The sequence below is a fragment of the Scyliorhinus torazame genome, chromosome 6 (genome assembly GCF_047496885.1).
Source record: "Scyliorhinus torazame isolate Kashiwa2021f chromosome 6, sScyTor2.1, whole genome shotgun sequence".
NCBI lineage: Eukaryota > Metazoa > Chordata > Chondrichthyes > Carcharhiniformes > Scyliorhinidae > Scyliorhinus > Scyliorhinus torazame.
Genome location: NC_092712.1, coordinates 111,710,189 through 111,736,203, shown reverse-complemented (window position 1 = coordinate 111,736,203; position 26,015 = coordinate 111,710,189). Strand labels below are relative to the sequence as shown.

General features: G+C 41.4%; 1 protein-coding gene across 2 annotated transcripts in view; it reads right to left on the bottom strand.

Annotated features, from left to right (window-relative positions):
- LOC140424957 (pituitary tumor-transforming gene 1 protein-interacting protein-like) overlaps nucleotides 1-26,015 on the bottom strand; it is a 115,850-nt gene that overhangs the window by 31,269 nt on the left and 58,566 nt on the right. Inside the window, exon 6 of one of the 2 annotated variants that reach the window (XM_072508680.1) lies at nucleotides 13,777-13,823. In XM_072508680.1, coding sequence (XP_072364781.1) covers nucleotides 13,777-13,823 — 47 coding nt within the window. The remainder of the gene's footprint in view (nucleotides 1-13,776; nucleotides 13,824-26,015) is intronic. The other variant, XM_072508681.1, reaches the window with a different exon arrangement.

Here is a 26,015-nt window from a genome sequence, read left to right as displayed (position 1 = left end):
TATATATGCAAGGAGTGCAGATTGATTGCTGGATAAAACAGAGTGAAGTAAAAGATGGATAATTTTCATGGTTGGCAGTTTGTAACTAGTCCAGCCGTGCATCAATCACAGTGCGTGGACCTCAACTATTTTCATCCCAGTCTCTGATATAGATGGTGAGGAGTGTGTATCATATATACAGGTTTGCTAATGGTACAAAGTTGAGTGGGAAAATAAGCGGTGAGGACAACAGGATTTAGACAGGTTAAAGTGGGTAAAAACAAAAGAACAGTTACAGCATAGAAGATAACTTGGCCCATTATCTCTGTGCAGATTCTTGGGAAGAGCCACTCAGCCCCGCTGTTACACCACAGCCATGCAATTATTTTCTCTCCAGACAATTCTTTATTTCCCTTTTGAAAGCCATGACTGAATCTTCCTCCACCACACTCTCAGGCTGCACATTCCAGATGCTAACCACTTGCTCAGCTTGTCTCTCCTTTTGTGTCAAACAATGGCGTCTGGTTCTTGGCATTGTACCAATGGGAACAGTTTCTCCACAATTATTCTCTCCATACCCTCAGGATTCTGAGCACTTTTATAAATCTCCTCAATCTTCTCTTTTCAAAGGAAAATAGCCCCACCAACTCCAACCTATCCATGTAACTGAAGTCCCTCAACTCTGGAATTATTCTTGCAAATGTTTTCTGCACCCCTCTTTAAACCATTCACATCCTTCCTGAAGTGTAGCACCCAGAATTGGACACAATACTCCAGTTAAGGCTGAACCAGTGTTTTATGATAGCTCATTATAACTTCCTTGTCCTTGTATTCTTATGCCCCATTCCTCAACCTGTACTGCCACCGTAACAATTTATGCACATATACATCCATGTCCCTCTGTTCCTGCAACCCCTTGAGAATTATTTCCTTTGTTTTACGCTCCCTCTGCTCTCTTTTCATACCAAAATGTATCACTTGACATTTCTCTGCATTAAATTTCATCAGCCACAGATCCACCCCAACAGTTTGTCTGTGTCATCTTGCAGTCTATCACTGCCATCCTCGCAGTTCATAATATTTTAATGTTTTGTGTCATTTATAAATTTTGAAATTGTATCCTTCACATCCAAGTCGAGGTTAATAATGGACATCAAGAAAATTGAGGAGGGAAGGGCTGTGGGTGTAGTTTATTATCAATTTTCTTTGTCACCTCTTCAAAAAAACTCAATCAAGTTGGTGAGAGATGACCTTCCCCATACAAAACCATGCTGCCCGTCACTAATACATTTTTCTCCAAATGTGCATATATCCTGTCCCTCAGTATCTTTTCCAAAAGCTTCCCCTCCACTGATGTCAGACTCGCCGACTTATAATTTCCTGGATTATCCCTGCTTCCTTTCTTAAAAAAGGGAATAACAGTGGCTATTCTCAAATCCTCTGGAACCTCGACTGTGGTCAAAGAGGATGTAAAGCTATCTGTTAAGGCCCCAGCTATTTCTCCCCTTGCCTCCCGCAGTAACCTGGAATAGAGGATACTAAATAAATGTGTGAATCTTGTAGGATTATAATGGATGCAAGGAAGTGAGGGACTTAAAACTGCAATCACCAGGGAAAGGATGCAGAGAAAATTATTAGAACCAAAGGTTGACATGTCCCCAGGTCCTGATGGACTTCATCCTTGGGCATCAAAAGAAGTGATAGCTGAGGTAATAGAGGCATTGGTTTTAATTTTCCAAAATTCTGCAGATTCTGGCAAGATCCCATCAGATTGGAAAATAGTGAATGCAACTCTTCGATTTAAGAAAGGAATGAGACAGAAAGCAGTAAACTACAGGCCCGTTAGGGAAATTGCTAGAATCTATTATTAAGGCAGTTTTGGCAGAGAACTTAGAAAATCTCAATGTAATCAATCCTAGTTTTGTGAAGAAAAATCATGTTTGACTGATTTATTGGAATTCTTTGAGGAAGTAATGAGCAATGCGAATAAAGGGGAACCTGTGGATGTTCTGTAATTAGATTTCCAGAAGGCATTTGACAAGGTGCCACATTAAAGGTTACTATGCAAATAAGAGCTCATGGTGTGGGGGTAACATATTGGCATGGAAAAAAGATTCATTAGCCAATAGAAAACAGAGTAGGCATAAATGGTTCATTTTACGGTTGGCAGGATATGATGAGTGGCTTGCCCTGCGGATCAGTGCTGGGGCCTCGTCTATTTGCATTTTATATCAATGACTTAGATGAAGGGACAGAATGAATGGCTGCTAAATTTGCTGATGACACAAAGATAGGTAGGCAAGTGAGTTGTGAAGAGGACACAAGGAGTCTTCAAAGGAACATAGATAGGTTAAGCGAGTGGTTATTTACTTAGCAGATGGAGTGCAATGTGGGGAAATGTGAACTTGTCCACTTTGGAAGGAACAATAGAAATGTAGCATATTATTTATAAGGAGAGAGATTGCAGAACACAGATATGGAGTGATCAGGTGTCCTAGTAAGTGAAAAGTTAATACGCAGGTACACCAAGCGATTAGCAAGACAAATGGAATGTTGCAGTCTATTGTAAGGAGAATATAAGTAGGGATGTTTTGCTGCAGTTACACTGGGTGGTGGGATCACATCTTGAATAATATGTACAGTTTTGGTCTCCTATTTAAGAAAGGATATAAAAATGTTAGCAGTTCAAAAAAGACTCACTTGACTGGTACTTGGGAAAGGGGAAGGGGTTATTTTATGAGGAAAGGTCGAATAGACTGGGCCTGTATCCATTAGGGTTTAGATGATTGAGAGGTGATTGTATTGAAACACACATCCTGAAAAAACTTGACAAGGTGGCTGCTGAATGTTTGCTCTTGTGGAAAAGACTTGAACTAGTGGACTCTTACAACTAAGGGTTCTCCCATTTAAGACTAAGATGAGAAAAAATGCTTTTATTCTGAGGATCATGGCTCTTGGGAACTCTTTTCCGCAGACAGCCATGGAGGCAATAGAATCAGAATCCCTACAGTGCAGAAGGAAGCCATTCGGCCCATCGAGTCTACACCGACCCTCAGAAAGAGCATCCTACCTAAGCCCACTACCCCACCATATCTATTAACCCCACTTAACCAACACATCCCTGGACACTAAGGGGCAATTTAGCATGGCCAATCCACCTAACCTCAACATTTTGAACTGTGGGAGGAAACTGGAGCACCCGGAGGAAACCCACGCAGCCGGGGGAGAACGTGCAAACTCTACACAGGCGGTCACCCAAGGCCTGAATTGAACCCGGGTCCCTGGTGCTGTGCAGCAGCAGCGCTACCAACTGTGCCACCATGCCGTAATTTCAATGAACAATTTTAAGGCAGAGATAGGTAGATTCTTAATTAACAAGGGCACAGAAGATTGTCAGTTGTAGGCAGGATATTGGGTTTGAGGGTGCAAGCTCGAGGGGCTCACGTTGTTAATTAATAATAATAATGTTTATTGTCACAAGTAAGCTTACATTGCAAAGAAGTTACTGTGAAAAGCCCCTAGTCGCCACATTCCAGCGCCTGTTCGGATACACAGAGGGAGACTTCAGAATGCCCAAATTATCTAACAGCAGGTCTTTCAGGACTAGTGGGAGGAAATCCACGCAGCCATGGGAAGAACGTGCAGACTCCGCATACAGTGACCCAGTCAGGAATCGAACCTGGGACCTTGGTGCTGTGAAGCCACAGTTCTAACCACTATGCTACTGTGCTGCTTGTATGTTAGAATGGAAGTACAGCAAACAATTAGAAAAACAAATAGTATGTTAGTATTTATTGCAAAGAGATTACGGATAAGAGTAAAGAGGCCTTACTGCAATTACTTATAGCCTTAGTAAGACTACACCTGGTTCAGTTTTGGTCTCCTTACCCAAGGAAGAATATACTTGCTTTACAGGGAATACAACAAAGCATCGTCAAACTGATTCCAGAGATGAGGGGATTGTCCGAGGAGAAAAGGTTGAGTAGACAAAGTCCATATCTCCTGAAGGTCAGAAGAATGAAAGGTGACCTCACTGAAACATATAGAATTCCGAGGAGTTGACAAGGTAGATAATGTGGGATGGTTTCCCCTGACTGGAGTGTCTATAACTAATGAATACCCTTTCAGAATAAGGAGTTGGTCATTTAGGACTGAGATGAGGAGAACTTTCTTCACTCAGAACTCAAGAGGGTTGTGAATCTTTGGAATTTTTGGATACCAAAGGAATACTGAGATATAGCAGTGGTACGGGAAGGTGTGGCTAAAATAGAAGATCAATCACAATCTGTTGAACATTAGAGCAAGATCAAGCAGCTAAATACCCTGCTCCTACTATTTCTTAAGCTTGAGTTCTCAAGTGAACAAAGAATGTAATATTTAAAATGAATAAAATGCAATTCCAGAGAATGGCAATGTGGTGGCTGAATATTTCCGCTATGCAGAATTTATGAATTTGAGGAGAAACAATTCTCACAATACATAAGGCAGTGCAATTAGGATTTATGCTTATTCTTTTAAGCATTTTATCTTTATGGTGAGCCACGTCCTACTGCTGAACACATTAATGCACCATACTGCCACGCTGTCAGAATTTCTTGTATTTTGCATAATGCAAACATATACTTTCTGCTTGGCTGATCTGCAGCTGCAGATGCTATTTTAGATTGCTTTTCTTGGTGAAGTCGGATTTTTAAAAAACCTGCAAGAAAGATCTAATCAAGCAGCTGAGCAAGAAGTATCAGATTAAACAAAGGTGAATTAGTTGATCACGGATATTTTGTTGGGCACAAGATTACTGACATAATAACAACAAAGTTTCCCCGTGTTTGCGTGGGTTTTGCCGCTACAACCCAACGATGTGCTGGATAGGTGGATTGGCCACGTTAAATTGCCCCTTAATTGGAAAAAATGAATTGGGTACTCAAAATTTATTTAAAAAAAATAATAACAAAGATTTTAGATGTGCAACATTGAATCAGTAAGAAATGGATAAGTGGCATCTAAACAAACCAGAGTTACTAACAGTCTAAACAAACACTGGCCGCATATTTATGCATATTCAAAACAAAATAAAAATTATATATATATATATATATATATATATATATATATGAGATTGAAATATTTGAAAATTGAGAGGTATTGATTTGATAAAGGAGAAAACAAGAAAGTGAAATGGGTTCATGGTAAATTTGCATTGTGAATCTTTTCATAAAATGTATTTAGAAGCCAGAGGGATATAGTTTAAAGTGACATACTACTTCCACAATTACCTCATTCGTCATCTGCCAGGTGACCACGAGTAATCATCTTTCCACTGTCATAAATCCACACAAGTGCAAAGCCATCATGTTGTCTTGTTTAAAATACTCCATCACACCTCCAGGGAATTCAGCCCGTCTCATATTTCAGCTCACATACCACAATAATAAAATAAGTCCTCATTTATTCTCCGAGTTTGATTAGCTTATTCAATGCATCCTCATTTTAGTTTAAATGCACTCAACCTCTTTGCTCTTCTCATCATTCACTGTGATGTCTCCATGTTTTATCTCTCTGGTAAATAGTGATGCAAAATAATTATTTAATATTTCTGCCATCCATCACTACCTGTGATATTATCCTCTCTGTGCCTTAATGGTCCCATTCCCATTACATCCTTCCTTTTTATTGATGCGCTATAAAATAATTTACTGTTTTGTTTTGTGCTCCTTGTTAATTTAGTCTCATAGTTCCTCTTCTGTTTTTCGCCTTTTTAAAAAAAAAAAAGCTTCCCACCTAATTTCTTCATATTCTCTCTTATCATGCACTTTCTTGATGTCTATATAATTCAAGTATTCATCATTCCTACCCCTCAGTTGTTCCCTTATGTCTTTATTCATCCATGGGGTCTAATTTTAGTTTCGTCTCCTGCACCCTATTGAACATAATTTTAAATGTTTCCTATTGCTGTTCTATATTGTTGTTTGCCCATGTTGTTGCCTATTTTGTTTTCCCAAATTCTATTCTCAGCCCCATAAAACTCAGCTTTACCCGGAATTATTAACCTGGGTTTCGTGCTACTTACACATTTTATCATCTTAAAGTATATTGTAATTACTCACTTTTGCCTACTTTCATTTCTCCTAGCTGCTCTGGGTTCATTCCCCTCTACAAGTTCCAACAGTGAATCTTCCCTCGTCTTACACATTGGGTTGGAAAGGAATCCCATACACATTGTAGGAACTCCATTCCCTTATCCCCCTTAGCTATCTCTCCGTCCAGTTAATCATGGAATTTACAGTGCAGGAGGCCATTTGGCCAATCGAGTCTGCACCGGCCCTTAGAAAGAGCACCCTCCTTAAGCCCATGCCTCCAACCTGTCCCCGCAACCCAGTAACCCACCTAATCTTTTGGACACTAAGGGGCAATTTAGCATGACCAATCCACCTAACCTGCACATCTTTGGACTGTGGAAGGAAACCGGAGCACCAGGAGGAAACCAACGCAGACACTGGGAGAAAGTGCAAACTCCACACAGACAGTCACCTGAGGTTCGAATTGAACCTAGGACCCTGGAGCTGAGGCAGCAGTGCTAACCACTGTACCACCGTGCTGCCCCAAATGTCAGGTTGGCTGAAATCCACCATGATTATTATTCCTTTTTTCTACTCCTTTTCCTAATTTGCCTAAATATTTCTTCCTCCACCTCCCTTCCACTATTCGATGGTCTGCTCTTAAGGGAGCAGGGTACATGGCAGAAGGAAATAAGGGGTACTATGATCACTTTAGATGAGGAAAGACGGGAGGAAGCTCGAAAGTTGCAGAAACGTGGCTGGTTGGGCCAAATGGCTTGTTTCTGTGCTGTACAGCCTATGCAGATCGAAGTAACATGATATTAATTTGATCAGTAATGTTCAGATATCAGAAGCTGTTTCCTTACTTTAGAAAAAAAAATCTCCTCTGGCCAGCTTCCCTTAATCTACCCTTTCATCATCCTCAACTTGTCCTAAATTCCAATACAATCAACTGGAAGTTGATGTTTCCCAAATCCAAAGTTGCAACATCTCAGCTGCTTTGGGCCTGAAATTCACTGTTTTGAAATGTGCCATGTTATTGTTTGTTGGGGCAGCACGTTAGCATAGTGGTTAGCACAATTGCTTCACAGCTCCAGGGTCCCAGGTTCGATTCCCGGCTTGGGTCACTGTCTGTGTGGAGTCTGCACATTCTCAGTGTGTCTGCGTGGGTTTCCTCCGGGTGCTCTGGTTTCCTCCCACAGTCCAAAGATGTGCAGGTCAGGTGCATTGGCCATGCCAAACTGCCCTTAGTGTCTAAAATTGCCCTTAGTGTTGGGTGAGGTTACTGGGTTATGGGGATAGGGTGGAGGTGTGGGCTTGGGTAGGGTGCTCTTTCCAAGAGCTGGTGCAGACTCGATGGGGCGAATGGCCTCCTTCTGCACTATAAATTCTATGATTAGTGTTTGATGTTCCACGTAGATAGGTTAGGCGAGTGGGCAAAGATCTGGCAGACGGAGCAGAACGTGGGAAAATGTGAGGTTGTCCATTTTGGCATTAAAAAAAGAGACATTATCTAAATGGAGAGTGAATGCAGAGCTCTGAGATGCAGTGAGATCTGGGTGTCCAAGTGTATGAATTTCAAAAGGTAAGTATGCAGGCGCAGCAAGTAATTCGCCAAATGAATAGAATGGTAGCGTTTTTTGAATGGAATACAAAAGTAGGGAGGTTATGCTTCAATTATACAGGGTTTTGGTGAGACCACATCTGGAGTGCTGTGCACAGTATTGGTCTCCTTATTTCAGAAAAGATGTAAATGCATTGGAAACAATTCAGAGAATGTTTACTCAGTCAATTCTGGAATTGGTAGGTTGTCTTGCGAGGAAAGAACAAAAGAACAAAAGCAGTTACTTCACAGCTCCAGGGACCCAGGTTAGAATACCGGCTTGGGTCATTGTCTGTGCGGAGTCTGCACGTTCTCCCCGTGTCTGCGTGGGTTTCCGCCGGGTGCTCCGGTTTCCTCTCAGTCCAAAAATGAGCAGGTTAGGTGGATTGGCCATGCTAAATTGCCCTTAGCATTCAATAAAGGTTGGGTTGGGTGGGGTTACTGGGATAGGGTGGAGGTGTGGACTTGGGTAGGGTGCTCTTTCCAAGGGCTGGTGCAGACTCAATGGGCTGAATGGCCTCCTTCTGCACTGGAAATTCTATGAAACAATACAGCACAGCAACAGTCCCTTCGGCCCTCCAAGCCTGTACCGGTCATGATACCATCCTTGGCCAAAACCCTCAGCACTTCCTAAAAGAACAATGAACAAAGGCTAAACAGGCAAGGTTTGTACCCACTGGAGTTTAGAAGAGCAAGTGGCAACCTGATCGAAACATAAGATCCTGAGGAGACTTGACATGGTGAAGGTGGAAAGGATGTTTACTTTTGTAGGAGAATCTAGAACTTGGGATAACTGTTTCAAAATAAGGCATCGCCCAACAACTAGTTCAGAGAAGAGGAATTCTTTTTCTCTCAGATGGTTGAGATTTTAGAATTCTCTTCTTCAAAATGTGGTTGAGGCAAAGTCCTTGCTCATCAAGAATCTATCTCCACATGCCTCCAAAAGATATTCAAGGGGTTGAAAGGTTATTTGGGGTAGGAAGGAATGTGGAGTTGAGATTAAAAATCAGGTGAGCCATGAGAATGGCGGAGCAGGTTTGAGGGGTTAAGTGGCTTACCCCTGCTCCTAATTCACATGTTGAATAGGTCGGAGGCTCTTGCAACCTGCATGGACAAGTGTAGGGACTGCAAGAGGATGTGTAAACTGACCATAGCACTATAGGGTAGGAGTCCATGCAATTTGAGAAAAGAGCAATGCAGTAATAACAAAGGACAGCATAGTTAGGTGAATAGGTACAGTTCTCTGCAGCTGAGAGTAAGGGCACTGGGGGCTGCGGTCCCTGCTGGATGTTGGGGTTAAGGATATTTCCTTGGGGCTTGAGTGGAAGGATCCAGTTGTCATGGTCCATGTGGATGCTCAGCAAAATAGATGAGACTAAAAGTGAGCTTCTGCTAAGTGAGTATGAGCTGCTCGGGGCTAAATGAAAAAGCAGAACCATGAAGATTATCACATGAGACACGAGCAAATTGGGATTGGATCAACTAGATCAGTCAGTTAAATACCTGGCTCAAAGATTGGCATGTGAGAAGTGGATTTTAATTCATGGAGTACTGGCACCAGGACTGGGGAAAGAGGGAGCTGCTCAGTTAGGATAGGCCGTGTTAGGACCAATGCCCTGGTAAATTTGATAACTCAGGCTGTAGAGAGGGCTTTAAACTAAATTGTGGTGGTAGACATTTAGAAAACTAATTAGAAAGGATAAGACAACAGTGCAGGGTAGTGATAAATGTAATGAAGACTAGAGTATGACAGGAACATGAGTGGGCTAGCAAATTAAATTGACAACTTCAAGAACTTTCATTTAAAAAGTGAATGACTATTTTTATCTCAAAACACTCCCATAAGTGTAACTGGTCAAAAATGGCCATCAAACCAAAGGAGATATTGGAAGATAAGATTGAAAGCTTGGTCAAGGAGGTTTTAAGGAGAATATTTAAGAAGAGGAACATAAAAAGGTGGAGAGGTTAGAGTGGGATTTCAGAAGGTAACTTTGAAGAAACTGCCACCAATGGAGTCGGCTGCACACAGCTAGAATCAGAGGAATGAACAGGTTGGGGAGTGTGTTTTAGAGGGCTGGAGAAGGTTATACAGGGATTTAAATAAGTGGATGAACATTTTAAGCTGGAGGCATTGTGGAACCTTGGAAACAAGAACTAGCCTTCTCAAGAATTGAGGAATGCGAAGTAGATTTATTTATTCATGATGGGTTGATAATGACATTTTGAGGGAAGGACAACATCAGAGGAAAGGGGAGCATTTTTGTCAGCTAACATAGGCGTCAGCAAGTTGGTTTCCTGGTCAAATCGAAGGAATGCATGGGTGGAGGAAAGGGAAGGGAGTAGGAAAAATTCTCCCTGTAGGTAAGCTGATTGGGAACATTGGCGAGATGAAGATGAGGCAGTGATCACTAATGATCCTTTTTGTTTCTAATCTTAAACTTTTAGGACTAACTTGGACTCGCTCAATTTTAAATTGGTCCTCGTTTAGCTAAAACCTGTCTCCAAAATCCATTGTTTAAATTCAATATGGCAACTGCATCTTGCAGTTTGATGTAACCATTTAAATAGCCAACAGATCAACTATAACACAAAAATCATTAAGCACCTAGTACAGTAAATCAACAGCTAGTGGTCACTAGAACAACTACCACGCCAACAATGATTCGAGGTAAAACACTTACTGTTTAATAGCAAGATGCACAATAGAACTCAAAGTGAAAGAATGATATATGCACAGCACAATAACTGGAGAAAGGAACACAGTAGCGATAGCTCCCATCACAGCCACACCCAGCTGCAAAAAACAGTCTCCACTGAAAACAAATTATTGTTAAAAGAGCAGCAGTCTAAAATCCAAAACTCAAACCGAGGTTATACCTTCGCTGAAACTGAAGACTGTGTTCCCAAACGTGGACAAATAGCCTGTGCATTGTAATTATCTGCTGGATTTAGTCACTGAGTTATATAATTGTGGATGTTGTTTGGGAACAAGGGGCACTTCAGAAAATGTAGGTAGTTGGGAACAAGAGTAACTTCATGTAATACTGTGTGTGTGTAGCCATCAGTGTAAAGTGTACTTATAGTCCTTCTTGTTGTGTGCTTTTCTTTTAAGTTAATAAACATTATTTATTAATTCATCACAAACAAGTGGACTATTCCTCCCTGGTTTGCATATCTTTTCTCAGTGTACCAAATTGAAAATATACACCACTAAGAATCGGTGCTCCAAGTTACCCTGCTTGGTTTTGGGAAACCATATAACACCAGCGGGTTCTTGACAATACTGAATCTTTCATCATCACCACAGGCAATTAGTTCCAGTTTTTAACAATCTATTTCTTAAAACAATTTCTCTTCTCTCATTTCAATTTTCTGCTCATTATCCTGAATCAAACTCCTTTGCTTACCAATCTAGTCAGTGGAAACTTTCTTCCAGCTACTCTATGAATTCTCCTAATGACGTCTGCACCTAGGAGAACTACTCCAGCCTTTCTAGTCTCCCCACATAACAGAAGTCCCATTCCAAATACCACTCGGGTAAATCTCCTCTTGCACTCTCTTCAAGGCCTTGACATCCTTCCTGACACATGGTGCCCAAAATTGGACACAATGTTCGAGCTGAAACCCAACCACTCGACTTTTTAAGGTTTAGTATAATTCCTTGTTTTTTGGCTCTCATTTTAAAGCCAAGGTACACATATGCTTAAAAAAAAGACGTAAATGGCTACCTTCAAAGATTGGATGAGACGCTGGTAAGGGTTATCAAAGGATTGAGCATCAATGGCAAATGAATGAAGTTTATGTATGGATTAGCCATTATCTAATTAACTGGTGGAAATAATTAAAGGAACTCAATGGTCTACTCTTGGTCTTGTGGTAGCGGGAATTTCGGTCTTGCGGTAGAGAGAACTTCATTCCTCCCTCAACTATCATCACAAACAAATTAACTATTCATCCTCTTGTATGTGTTCGTAGGTTCTTGCTGTGCACAAGCTACTGGTTTGCCAATACAAGTCAATGTCGTTCATGTTAGTTGATATTGTAAAGGGTTTCCGGTCCCCAGATGCTTCTGATAAACGTGAAGAAATTCTATATGCATACAAGGCTTATTTTTTAAAATTTTAGAATTTGAGTCAAATGTTATGTATATCAAAGTACATTATCATTGAAGTTCAAAGTACCAAATTTACATACATGACAATAAAAGCATAAATATATGGTGAAACTTACATATACAATACAAAAGTTTCTTTAAAAATTGATCATGTTGAGGCCACGGTGGTGGCTATGGAATCTCCATGTATTTTCTTCTGCAGAATTCATCTATTAAGTGGGTGGCACGGTGGCACAATGCTCCCTCACAGTGCCGGGGACCCGGGTTCAATTCCAGCCTCGGGTGACTGTGTGGAGTTTGCACATTCTTCCCACGCCTGCATGGGTTTCCTCTGGGTGTTCCGGTTTCTTCCCGTAGTCCAAAGATGTGTAGGTTAGGTGGATTGGCCATGCTAAATTGCCCCTTCGTGTCCAAAGATGTGTAGGTTAGGTTAAGGGGCTAGTGGGAAAAGGCGGGGGAGTATGATTTGGGTGTGGTGCTCTTTCAGAGTGTTGATACAGACTCGATTGGCTGAATGCCCTCCTTCTGCTCTGCAGGGATTCTATGATTCGAAGTGGTCAAAAAGATGGATACGTACTTTGTTCAAGTAGTTGTAAATTGAATGAGCTTTAGGAACTTACCTCAAATCTATTAACATGAAGGACAGAAATATCCTTCAGGTAGAACAAATTTAATTTTATGCTGGCTTTCTAAGATGCTGCGGGGTTAAATTTCCAAGTTCATTTAATTAACAGACACAAGAGGGTAAGCTTCTACCTCCTGCCCCAACTAAAGAATACATCAGATAAAAGCAGGAAGGCTACTGTAATGGGTAAAGGTGCATTTATAGAACTGGATTTTCAAGCCAAGGTTCAGAAAGCATTGTAGGTAATGGGATTTTACTGAAATCTAGTGGTTGGTCACAGCATCAATTGATTAATTTCCTGCATCTTGCACCGCAGATACTATTGGTAAAGAACTCAACCATTCCATGTGGTACCAAGTTCCACATTTGAACCATGGATAATACATTCTATTTACTATCTGTAATTTCAAAGTGACTCTAGTGATGAGGAATTGATAGCATACACATCTGTTATGTCAAGAGGATGACATAATAAAAAGCAATCTGGGCTATGCAGTTTACATCACTTCCTAGCTGGGGCATTATTTCTAATAACATCCAACCATTGTATTTGGTGCGCAATCTTATCCGAATGAAATTTATCTGTAATAGTTAAATTTTTCAGATTTGAAATAATTCGGACAAAACCAGTTACTAATATCGAACTAATGTAACTAATATTTTTTTTGAAGTGTAAAATATATGTACATCAATCATTGAACGTGGGAGGACAGGTTGAGAGAGCAGTTAATAAAGCATTTAGGGCTTTATCAGTATGAGCACAGAGTACAGAAACAAGGAGGCTATGTTAAACCTGCATAAAGCATTTGTTTGGCTTCAACTGGAGCCATGTGTCTACTTCTGGGCATCACAATTTTAGAAGGATGTGAGAGGCATTAGACAGGGTGCAGTAAAGATTCATGACAATGGTTCCAGAGATGAAGGACTTTGGTTACATAGAAAGGTTGGCACGGTTGGGATGGTTCTCTTGGGAAAAGTGAAGGTTGAGAGAGGATTCAATAGAGGTATTCAAAATCATGACGCGTCAGGACAGAGTAGATAGAAACTGTAGACGGATCAAGAACCAGTGGGCACAGATTTAAGTTAATGGGCAAAGGAAGCAACAGTGACGTGAGGAAAAATGTATTCTTGCAACGAGTGGTTTGGTTCTGGAATGTACAATTTGAGCATGCAGTGGAGGCAGCCTCAAATAAGCTTTTCAAAAGGGAACTGGATAATGTGGAAAGGAAAAATTTGCAGGACTATGGGAAAAGGCAGGGGAATGGCACTAGGTGAAATGCTCCTTCAGAAATCCAGCACAAACGGGTTTTGTGCTGTAACCATTCTGTGACTCAATGAACAGATTTTACATAAAATGTTGTGGATCGCCAAATAGTAAAGCAACTTAATACTAACATACCGTATTTTTTGCGAATTTCATCATATTGTGCTTTTTTTCCCGCCCTTCTGAAAAACAAAAACAAAGATTAGATTTTCAGACAGTTAAAAAAGCAGCCAAAATTAAAATTCTATATTTTGCCTATTAGCTCGCAAGCATCTACAAAGAGGAACAAAATCTTGTGGCTGAAATTTGATGATAGTAAAATTGTATGAAGCTATTGCAACTTAAAAAACTGAAGCAAGTTTATTGGCAGTAGAAATTTAGGTGTCTAATTTAACAAAAGGGAGAAATTCCAGCAAGTCCAAAAAAAGCATGAGGACCACCATTTTAGCCAAGTTCTTCCTCCATCTCCTTTTCTCACACAGGATTTTGTTCAGTTCAACACATATTTTAAAATGGTAGGGCAAAATGAATTCACAAGATAATAGTAGTGACTGTAACTTAAAGGAACAATGCATAAAATGATGGGAGCAGAAATAATGAGTAGAGGTTGAAACAAACAAAATGGTGCTGATTGTGCTGTGAGTGGTAAAGGAATGGATTTTGCAATCCAACACAGTACAACTGCCCACAGACTCTTCTTAGGCTTGACAATGCAGTGGCTATGAGCAAGTCAAGCTGCAGAGAGGTTCTTCAACCAAAACAAAGAGTTCTCACAGACTGTAGAGCAGGAAATTTAAAAACTATAAATCACTCTTCAATCATTACACAGGAAGAGAAATAAAAGATTGGGACATATATGGGACATTAATGAAAAAGCATAAAAACAACAAAGATTTAAAAAGTTTATTTTTAAAAATCTGCAACAAGATAGCAGATAGAGTATAATGTGAAGAAGTGTGCGATTATACATTTGGGTCCTAAGAACAGACGAGCAGAATATTTCTCAAAAAGGGATTAAACTTGTAAACGTCAATGTTCAGAGAGACTTGGATTGCTTATATAAGGAACTCAAAGTTAGCATGTAGGTACAGCAAGTAATTGTGAAAGTAAACGGTATGTACATTGGCCTTCATTGCATGGGGATTTCTTGCTACAATTGTACAAAGCTTTGACGACATCACACCTGGAGTACTGTATGCAGTTTTGGTGTCCATATTTAAGGAAAGATATGCTTACATTAGAGGCAGCACTGGGAAGGTTCATTAGATTGGCCCCCTAGGACGACAGGGGTGTCCTATGATGCGAGGCTGTGCAAATTGGGACTACTCTCTGGCGTTCAGAAGAATGAGTGATGATCCTCTTGAAACATACAATATTCTGAAGAGACTTGACTGAGCAGCCACAGAGGTCGTTTCCGCTGGCTGTGGAATCTAGAAGGTGGAGAATGGTGCACAGCACAGTACAGGATAAAGGATCAATCATTTAGGACTGAGATGGGAGAAGTTTCTTCTTTGAATCTTTGGAATTCTCGACCTCAGAAGGTTATGGATGCTCCACTATATTTAAGATTGATTGGACAGACATTTTGGATTCTCAGGGAATCAAGGGATATGGGGAGCAGACAGGAAAGTGGAGCTGAAGCCAAAGATCAGCCCTGATCATGCTGAATGACGGAGAAGGCTCAATGGGCCATAGTATCTACTTCTGCTCCTATCACTTGTGTTCTTGTGCAATAACAATTTTCTGCTGAGGAAATGACACTGCACACACATTTTCTTTCAGGGTCATAGAGGTTGTTGAGTAGTGATTATGATCCATTGAACCATCTAAAAACCTACCTATTCTTAATTGCACTGCCCCTAACTTTTTTCATTCTTAGGATAAGACTAGTGGGTAAGTAGTACAAGTTCACACCATTATAGTGATACATACGCAAATTCCATCAGTGAAAACAGCAATGCCTGTTTCACTGGATTGGGTTTATTGTCACGTGTACTAAGGTACAGTGAAAAATATTGTTCTGCGTACAGCCCAGACAGATCGTTCCATACATGAAAAACATAGGACATACGATAGATACACCATGTAAATACACAGACATCAGGTGAAACATGCGGAGTGTAGTAGTACTAGTGGAGAACATGCTTGGAGAGATCAGTTCAGTCCATAAGAGGGTCATTCAGGAGTCTGGTAACAGCGGGAAGAAGCTGTTTTTGAATCTGCTTTTTTAAATATAAATTAGAGTACCCAATTATTTTTTTTCCAATTAAGGGGCAATTTAGAGTGGCCAATCCACCTAACATGCACATCTTTGGGTTGTGGGGGTGAAACCCACGCAGACACAGGGAGAATGTACAAACTCCACACGGACAGTGACTCAGGGTTGGGATTCGAATCCAGGTCCTCAGCGCCGTAGTCCCAGTGCTAACCACTGTGCCACGTACCGCCCTGTTTTTGAATCTGTTAGTATGAGTTCTCAGATTGTTGTATCTCCTGCCTGATGGAAGAGAGAATAACCCAGGTGGGAGGGGTCTTTGATTATGCTGCCCGCTTTCCCAAAACAGCGGAGGTGTAGACAGAGTCAATGAATGGGAGGCGGGTTCATTTGATGGACTAGGCTGTGTTCACGACTCTGTAGCTTCTTATGGTCTTGGCTGAGCAGTTGCTATACCAGGCTGTGTTGGAGCCAGATAGAATGCTTTCTATGGTGCATCTGTAAAAATTGGTAAGAGTCAATGTGGACACACCATATTTCCTTAGTTTCCTGAGGAAGTATATACGCTGTTGTGCTTTACTGGTCATAGCGTCGACTTGGTGCACCAGGACAGATTTTTGATGATGTGCAACCTAGGGATTGGAAGCCGACACCCATCTCCACCTCAACACCATTGATACAGACAGGGGTGAGTACGATACTTCACTTTCTGAAGTCAATGGCCCGCTGCTTGGTTTTGCTGAAGTTGAGGGAGAGATTGCGGTCAAGGATAAAAGCAAATTACTGCGGATGCTGGAATCTGAAACAAAAACAGAAAATATTGGACAATCTCAGCAGGTCTGACGGTATCGGTGGAGAGAAAAGGGAACCAACGTTTCGAGTCTGGGTGATTCTTTGATCAGCTTTGGCAAAGAGTCATCCAGACTCGAAACGTTAGCTCCCTTTTCTCCACAAATGCTGTCAGAGAATGTTGCCATTGCACCATGTCAATAGGTTCGCTATCTCCCTCCTGTACTCTGACTCATAGTTGTTCGGGATCTGACCCACTGCGATCGTGTCATCAGCAAACTTGTAGATGGAGTTGGAGTCAGATTTTGCCACATAGTCGTGTGTATAGGGAGCATAGTGGGGGGCTAAGTACGCAGCCTTGCGGGGCCTCGGTATTGAGGATGATCGTGGAGGAGGTGTTGTTGTTTATCCTTACTGTTTGTGGACTATGGGTCAGGAAGTTGAGGATCTAGTTGCAGAGGGAGGAGCTAAGTGCTACGTTTTGGAGTTTTGATATGAGCTTGGCTGGGATTATGGTGTTGAAAGTGGAGCTGTAGTCAATGAATAGAAGTCTGATGGAGGAGTCCTTGTCGTCGAGATGCTCCAGGGATGAGTGCAAGGCCAGAGGGGTGGCGCCAGCTGTGGACTGGTTGTGGCAGTATGTGAAGTGCAGTGGATCAAGGCATTCTGGGATTATGGAATTGATGTGTCTCGTGACGAACCTCTCAAAGCACTTCATAATGGTAGATGTCAAAGTCACTGGACGGTAGTCATTGAGGCACATTGCCTGGTTCTTCTTTGGCATCAGTATGATGGTGGTCTTCTTGAAGTAGTTGGGAATCTCGGAATGTAGTAGGAGAGGTTGGAGATATCTGCCAACACACCGGCCAGTTGGTCCGCGCAGGATCGAAGTGCATGACCAGGGACTCCATCAAGACCCGTTGCTTTCTGTGCGTTCACTTTCAAGAAGGCTGATCTGACTTTGGAGGCTATGACAGTAGGTATGGGTGTGTCCAAGACTGCTAGGGCAGTTGACAACAGTTTGACAGCGGGTACCACATTCAAGTATGCATGTACAGATGCGAGATGTTGTCATCAGTTTTACCTTGTGGTAATGTCGAATGCTGACAGCCTTGCCATCATCAGTCTTGCAAAATCCAAGTCATTTCTTTCTGTTGCACGAAAATATTTTGGAATTGCATCACCCATTTTTAACACAAACAACAATGTGCTCTGTCATTTTATTTTTGCCACATATCTATTATGCATTTCAGTTGCTCAGCGTTCTTTCTTGTACAGCATTCTTGTATAATGCACTGGTGTGAATAAGTATCTTGACTGTGCAAATTACATACAATACTCTGAGGGCTTGATAGGTTATATGCTAAGAGGCTATTTTGCCTGTCTGCAGAGTTTAGTGCTCAGGGCCATAGACTCAGGATAAATGGTAGGTTACTTCGAACTAAGGAGAAATTTCTTCACTTAGTGGGTCATGAATCTTTGAAATTCTCTACCCAAGAGGGCTGTGGCTGTTCAGTCGTTGGATATGTTCAAGGCCAGGAGTGATAAGATTTTTGGGCACTAAGAGATGTTGGGACGGGGCAAAAAGTGGAGTTGAGTTCAAAGATTAATAATAATCTGAACGAATGGTGGAGCAAACTCGAGGGATTATATGGCCTATTCCTGCTATCTTCTATCACATCTGCTTTCTATTGTACTAAACAGTTCCAAATACCAAAGAGGTAAATCTAAGTAATAACAAATATATACCAAAAGGGCTAGTACGAATGATTCTCATCCCCATGCCCACCTATAATTTGTCAAGCTAAATTGTAAGATTATAAAAGCAACCTTTGAGTTGCAAAACAACAAATCACTTCAGTTGTACATGCTCATCAGCAAAGAAGATGTGGAGGTTAGATTAAGGTGTTATTGGGGTAGGGCAGGGGATTGAGCTTGGGTGTAGTATTCTTTCAGAGGGTCGCTGCAGACTCGATGGGCCGAATGACCTCCTTCTGCACATTAGGGATTCTAGGATTCTATGAAGAATTTTCCTCACCCATTTAATTTTATCTTCAATTTATATTTATGACCGAGTCGGTTTAGTATCACTTTTCTCTCTTCAGAAACTAATTTACAGCACAATGAAAAATTAAAGATGACATTTAAAAATAATCCCAATTGCTGCTAGCAATTATGGAAATAATTCAGTATTGAAATGATCTCCTTGCTAAAAAATTATAATGCCAAAATGACAGTCAATTTAAAGTCAACTAGTCTGATATATGTATGAATGAAATAATTATCATTTGATTTATTACATTATAGATGGAAGCCAAATATATTATGGAAGTGATCTTAGAATGAAGCATGGATAATAAACATTTTATGCTTAGAGGTGAAAGTCTCAATTCAGATTTTAGAAAGAAAGATGTAAACTGCAGGAGACAAGAAACAATGATCCTCATACAACTTCAAATGTCCTTAAATCCTTACTTTTAGTCTTATGGAGCTAGTGAACGTTTGAGTTGTTGAGTAAAAATTAGTAATCTTTGTTTGTCCTTTTTCAAGTCACTGTCGTAATAACATTACAAATGCAAACTCGTGCTTCCTTTTTATTGTCTTCTTGGCTTCTCCTTAGAAGAGGCCAATGAAATGTATTCTTATTTTTGTGCAGTTGGTTATTTTTAATACGGTAATCTAAAGCATTAATAATCTATATAGTAGAGCATCCACTGAATTCAGAATCTTGTGAAAAAATCTATCTACTTCCATGGGAGTGTTTTTTGGTAGGTCCATTGTAGATATTCAATTGGTACATATACAAATCCACAAGAATTGTTAAGAAAAGGCCTTTTCAAATAGGCTAAGGGTGGGAACTTAAATTTGGAGATATTAATATAAAAAGGATAATTGATTCTTACCATCTCTAAATAGACACAGAAAAAGAAAAAAATTACCTCTAAGCCCATACTGGCTTGTGGTATGTTGAAAGTAATTATAAATAGTAAATTGAACAGTAATTAAATTGCATCTATTTACAATTGGATTATAATAAAAGCACTACTCAAAATTACTCCAGCTATGATGTCCTAGAATGTATGATAAATATATTGGATCAGTAGTTCAAAGTACAGTCATGACTAATGCAGTAGAGTACAAAAACCTTCAGTGTGCAGAGAAACATATGCTGCTATCTAGCTTTCTTTTCATTGCTATAAACCCAACATCTTGGGTCATTAAGTTAATGTATCTTTGTGCACACATATTATTGGATGTTCCATACAAAGCTATCTGAAGAAAAATTCTACTGATTAATACATAGAGAATGTCTGACTGTCTAATGCTAACATCAGATTTTAGTTCTGTATGACATCTGGTATATATTGTAAAGACTATCATATTGTTTGGATATAATTAGCATTCTATGTGTCGATCAAAAAAGTTTGAAATCGCACTGTTTCAGTTTCGCCAGCATACTGATTAGTTTTAATTAAATAAAGTTAAATGGAATTGATTAAACTCTTTGAGAGCTCCGGGTTGAAGTCTCATTTGATGATCAAGGAAGGTGTGTTAATAATGCGGCCAAACAGCTACTAATTTGTAAATCCTGCCAACAACAGGGGCTAAGATTTGGAGGGATTTCGCATTACCCATGTGATGGAAAGAAATTGGAGCTTCTACCATCACCATCCATCATTCCAAAATACATCCATGTAAACATGTGCAAAGCGCATTTTGTTGAAGCAACTCTGACTCCTGGGTTGGTCTCCATTCTAGCTGGGGTGCATTTGCCACTTGCCTCTCTTCCATACCTGGGGTGGAGGTTGTGGCATGCCGGGTTGGATCTGCCTTCAGGCAGAGAACTGAAGAAGAACCTATTTAAAAATCTTTAAAGAAATTGCACTAAATGTGCCTCCATCCTTTTATTCAAATCTTGCATGAGTAACCTTTGCCTTATTTTCTCTATTTCATTCTTTCTTACATTGAGCTTTCAGAAATCTCTCTGGGCTTACATATGCATTAATATCAGGAGTAGCCATTGGTCCCCTCAAGAGTGCTTCGCCATTCAATAAGATCATGGCTGATCTAATTCTAGCCTCAACCCCACATTCCTGTCTACCCCTTTGACTCATTTGCAGATCAATAATCTGTCTAACTCTTGAATACATTCAATCACACAGCTTCCACAGCTGAGGGAGAGAACTCCAAAGATCATAGATTATCATATCATAGAATTTACAGTGCAGAAGGAGGCCATCGGGCCCATCGAGTCTGCACCGGCTCTTGGAAAGAGCACCCCGCCCAAGGTGAACACCTCCACCCTATCCCCACAACCCAGCAACCCCACCCAACACCAAGGGCAACTTTGGACACTAAGGGCAATTTATCATGGCCAATCCACCTAACCCGCACATCTTTGGACTGTGGGAGGAAACCGGAACACCCGGAGGAAACCCACGCACATACAGGGAGGATGTGCAGACTCCGTACAGACAGTGACCCAAGCCGGAATCGAACCTGGGACCCTGGAGCTGTGAAGCAATTGTGCTATCCACAATGCTACCGTGCTGCCCTTAAACAAACTCTGAGAAAATAAATTCCTCATCTCAATCTTAAATTGGAAATCACGTATTTTGTAGCTGTGCCTGCTAGTTCCAGATTTGATTTGATTTATTGTCACATGCACCGAAGTACAGTGAAAAGTATTTTTCCCCCTTAAGAGGAAACATCCTCTCAGTATCAAAACTATCAAGTCCCCTCAGAATCTTATAGGTTTCAATAAGACCACCTTTCATCAATGCCCTGTACAGTTCCGACAAGAATTCCCTACTTCTGTATTCCCTACTCCACCCCACTGCAATAAAGGTCAAGATTGCATTTGCCTCCCCAATCACTTGCTGTCTCTGCATGCTAACTTTTCAAAATGTGCGCAAGGACACCCAGGTCCTTCTGTGCGACTGCATTCTGTAGTACTCTTTTAGAAGGTCTTACTCTGCTTTTATATTTCTTGCAAGTTTATTCTCAAATGTGGTGACTAGAGGCTTTTCGCAGTAACTTCATTGCAGTGTTAATGTAAGCCTACTTGTGACAATAAGAAAGATTAATGGAGTATCCATTACTACAAGATCATTTATGTTGGCTTTTTTACCTCTGTTCTGAATCTTAACACCTCGATCAGTAATCTCTCCTAAGTTGTATTTCCTCTTAACCTTTCTCCTAATTTTCCTTGTCGTTGAACCCATATCTTCATGTAACAACCTGCCGCGTCGCTTACCATTAATGTTTTCACTTCCCGTTTTATTCCTTTTAGTATTCCTGGTCCTATTCACTGAGCTCCCCTCAGTCACTGTACCTTGTACTGTCGCCCTTTTTGATTTTTGACTATGGCTTCTCTGCCTTACACTTTCCCCCTTACTGCCTTTTGTTTCTGTCCGTTTTACTACCTTCCAACCTCCTGCATCGGTTCCCATCCCCCTGCCACATTAGTTTAAACTCTCCCCAACAGCTCTAGCAAACCCCCCCTAGGACATTGGTTCCAAGCCTGCCCAGATGCAGACCGTCCGGTTTGTACTGGTCCCACCTCCCCCAGAACCGGTTCCAATGCCCCAGGAATTTGAATCCCTCCCTCTTGCACCATCTCTCGAGCCACGCATTCATCCCATCTATCCTGACATTCCTACTCTGACTAGCTCGCGGCACTGGTAGCAATCCTGAGATTACCACCTTTGAGGTCCTACTTTTTAGTTCAACTCCTAACTCCCTGATTTCAGCTTGTAGGACCTCGTCCTGTTTTTTTTACCTATATCGTTGGTGCTTATGTGCACCACGACAGCTGGCTGTTCACCCCCCCCCCCCCCCCCCAAGAATGTCCTGCAGCCACTCCGAGACATCCTTGACCCTTGCACCAGGGAGGCAACATACCATCCTGGAGTCTCGATTGCGTCCGCAGAACCGCCTGTCTATTCCCCTTACAATTGAGTCCCCTATCACTATAGCCCTGCCATTCTTCTTCCTGCCCAGCTGCGCAGCAGAGCCAACCACGGTTCCATGAACCTGGCCGCTGCTGCCTTCCCCTGGTGAGCCATCTCCCTCAACAGTATCCAAAGCGGTATATCTGTTTTGCAGGGAGATGACCGCAGAGGACACCTGCACTGCCTTCCTACTCTTGCTCTATCTTTTGGTCACCCATTTTCTATCTCCCTCAGTACCTTTCACCTGCGGTGTGACCAACTCGCTAAACGTGCTATCCACGACGTCCTCAGCATCACGGATGCTCCAAAGTGAGTCCATCCGCAGCACCAGAGCCGCCAAGCGGTCCAACAGGAGCTGCAACTGGACACACTTCTTGCACGTGAAGGAGCCAGGGACAGTGGACGTGTCCCTGAGCTCCCACATCGCACACGAGGAGCATGACACGGGTCTGAGATCTCCTGCCATGTCTTAAACCTTCGGTTAACTTCAACAATTACAATTTCCCCCCGAAAAAATAAAATAAATAAATAAACAACGAAGAAAATAAATAAATCAATATACCAATGAAAAGAAAAAGAAAACAGAAACATTACTTACCAGTCACTTACCAGGGTTAAAAAGCACCTCCTCCCCACCCAGCTTCCAATTCCCACATAGATTCAAATTCCCAAACTCACTCTTGGTTCTGTCTCACTCTGGCTGTGTCTTCTGTGGCTCACTGGGAGAACTCTCTGGGAGTGAGTTTACAAGTTGCTCTTTTTAAATTGTCCTGAATTGACTCCCCTCCCCCACCTGCTTTTAGATCAAGGTAGATTTAAGTGACTGACACTTAACTGCCAACCAGTTATGTGAGTGGGTGGGGCAGCCCTTGTTAACCTACACTGCACAATTCTAGCTTAATTTAAATTAATTTAAACTCCTGAAATTTAAAAGGAGCTGCCTTACTGATTTGATTCAATTCCCACCGAGATTCAAATTCCCAAACTCACTCTTGGTTCTGTCTCACTCTGGCTGTGTCTTCTCTGGCTCACTGGGAGGATGAAAAGAGATGGCTAGGGAAATTGCAAATGCACTAGTGAAAATTTAGCAAAATTCACTAGACTCTGGGGTGGTCCCGGCGGATTGGAAATTAACAAACGTGACACCACTGTTTAAAAAAGGAAGTAGGCAGAAAGCGGGTAACTATAGGCCAGTGAGCTTAACTTCGGTAGTAGTGAAGATGCTGGAATCTATCATCAAGGAAGAAATAGCGAGGCATCTGGATGGAAATTGTCCCATTGGGCAGACGCAGCATGGGTTCATAAAGGGCAGGTCGTGCCTAACTAATTTAGTGGAATTTTTTGAGGACATTACCAGTGCGGTAGATAACGGGGAGCCAATGGATGTGGTATATCTGGATTTCCAGAAAGCCTTTGACAAGGTGCCACACAAAAGGTTGCTGCATAAGATAAAGATGCATGGCATTAAGGGGAAAGTAGTAGCACGGATAGAGGATTGGTTAATTAATAGAAAGCAAAGAGTGGGGATTAATGGGTGTTTCTCTGGTTGGCAATCAGTAGCTAGTGGTGTCCCTCAGGGATCAGTGTTGGGCCCACAACTGTTCACAATTTACATAGATGATTTGGAGTTGGGGACCAAGGGCAATGTGTCCAAGTTTGCAGACGACACTCAGATAAGTGGTAAAGCAAAAAGTGCAGAGGATACTGGAAGTCTGCAGAGGGATTTGGATAGGTTAAATGAATGGGCTAGGGTCTGGCAGATGGAATACAATGTTGACAAATGTGAGGTTATCCATTTTGGTAGGAATAACAGCAAAAGGGATTATTATTTAAATGATAAAATATTAAAACATGCTGCTGTGCAGAGAGACCTGGGTGTGCTAGTGCATGAGTCGCAAAAGGTTGGTTTACAGGCGCAACAGGTGATTAAGAAGGCAAATGGAATTTTGTCCTTCATTGCTAAAGGGATGGAAGTTAAGACTAGGGAGGTTATGCTGCAATTGTATAAGGTGTTAGTGAGGCCACACCTGGAGTAGTGTGTTCAGTTTTGGTCTCCTTACTTGAGAAAGGACGTACTGGCACTGGAGGGTGTGCAGAGGAGATTCACTAGGTTAATCCCAGAGCTGAAGGGGTTGGATTACGAGGAGAGGTTGAATAGACTGGGACTGTACTCGTTGGAATTTAGAAAAATGAGGGGGGATCTTATAGAAACATATAAAATTATGAAGGGAATAGATAGGATAGATGCGGGCAAGTTGTTTCCACTGGCGGGTGAAGCAGAACTAGGGGGCATAGCCTCAAAATAAGGGGAAGTAGATTTAGGACTGAGTTTAGGAGGAACTTCTTCACCCAAAGGGTTGTGAATCTATGGAATTCCTTGCCCAGTGAAGCAGTAGAGGCTCCTTCATTAAATGTTTTTAAGATCAAGATAGATAGTTTTTTGAAGAATAAAGGGATTCAGGGTTATAGTGTTCGGGCCGGAAAGTGGAGCTGAGTCCACAAAAGATCAGCCATGATCTCATTGAATGGTGGAGCAGGCTCGAGGGGCCAGATGGCCTACTCCTGCTTCTAGTTCTTATTAATGAATCCTGTCACATTCCTCATTATCAGGTCTAAAATAGCCTGTTCACTGGTTCCAGAATACATAGTTCTTGGAAAAAACTGTCCCAAATATATTCTATGAACTCATCCTCAAGGCTACCGTTGCTAATTTGAGTTGTCCAATTTATATTAAGAATAAAATCACCCATGAGTATTGCAGTGTTTTTCTTGAATTATGATCTGTCTACAATATGGCTACTGTTGGGGGATGGCAAGGGGGGGGGGGGCTCCCAGCAGTGACTTCCCTCCTTCCCTTGCTATTTCTTAGTTCCACCCAAACAGATGCTGCATCTTGATGTTCTGAGCCAAGATGATTTCTTTGATGCTATAGCACACCAATCAACTTGCTGAATTCAAATCAAGAAATGAATTGCAAACACAGAAGAAACATGTGAGAAGTGGCAGATGTTTGATTCAAAACACAAAAATCTTAAAAGGGCCAAGAACACCCAAATAACAGAAGTGGAATAAGTTGCCAGTGAGTGAGAAGTACAGAGCCATGAATAGCTTGTTGATGCCACATCCAAAGGTTGAATTACAGGTGTTAAACATCCTGGTATAACTGCAATGTGCATATTATTTCTCTTGATCAGTTTCCTCTTGATCTCATTGGTTCTCTGGGATCTGAATATATAGCACATGAATAAGCTGCACTCTTTACACATGCCACTAGAATGCCGATTCCACACTTTGTTGATCCATAGCTTCACTCTGCCCTCATACATCCAACTGTTGTCATAGACATGCTTAAAACCCCTGCAGGCACATTGACTTTCGTCATGGTTTTACACTCGAGAATTGCCACAGACTGTAAA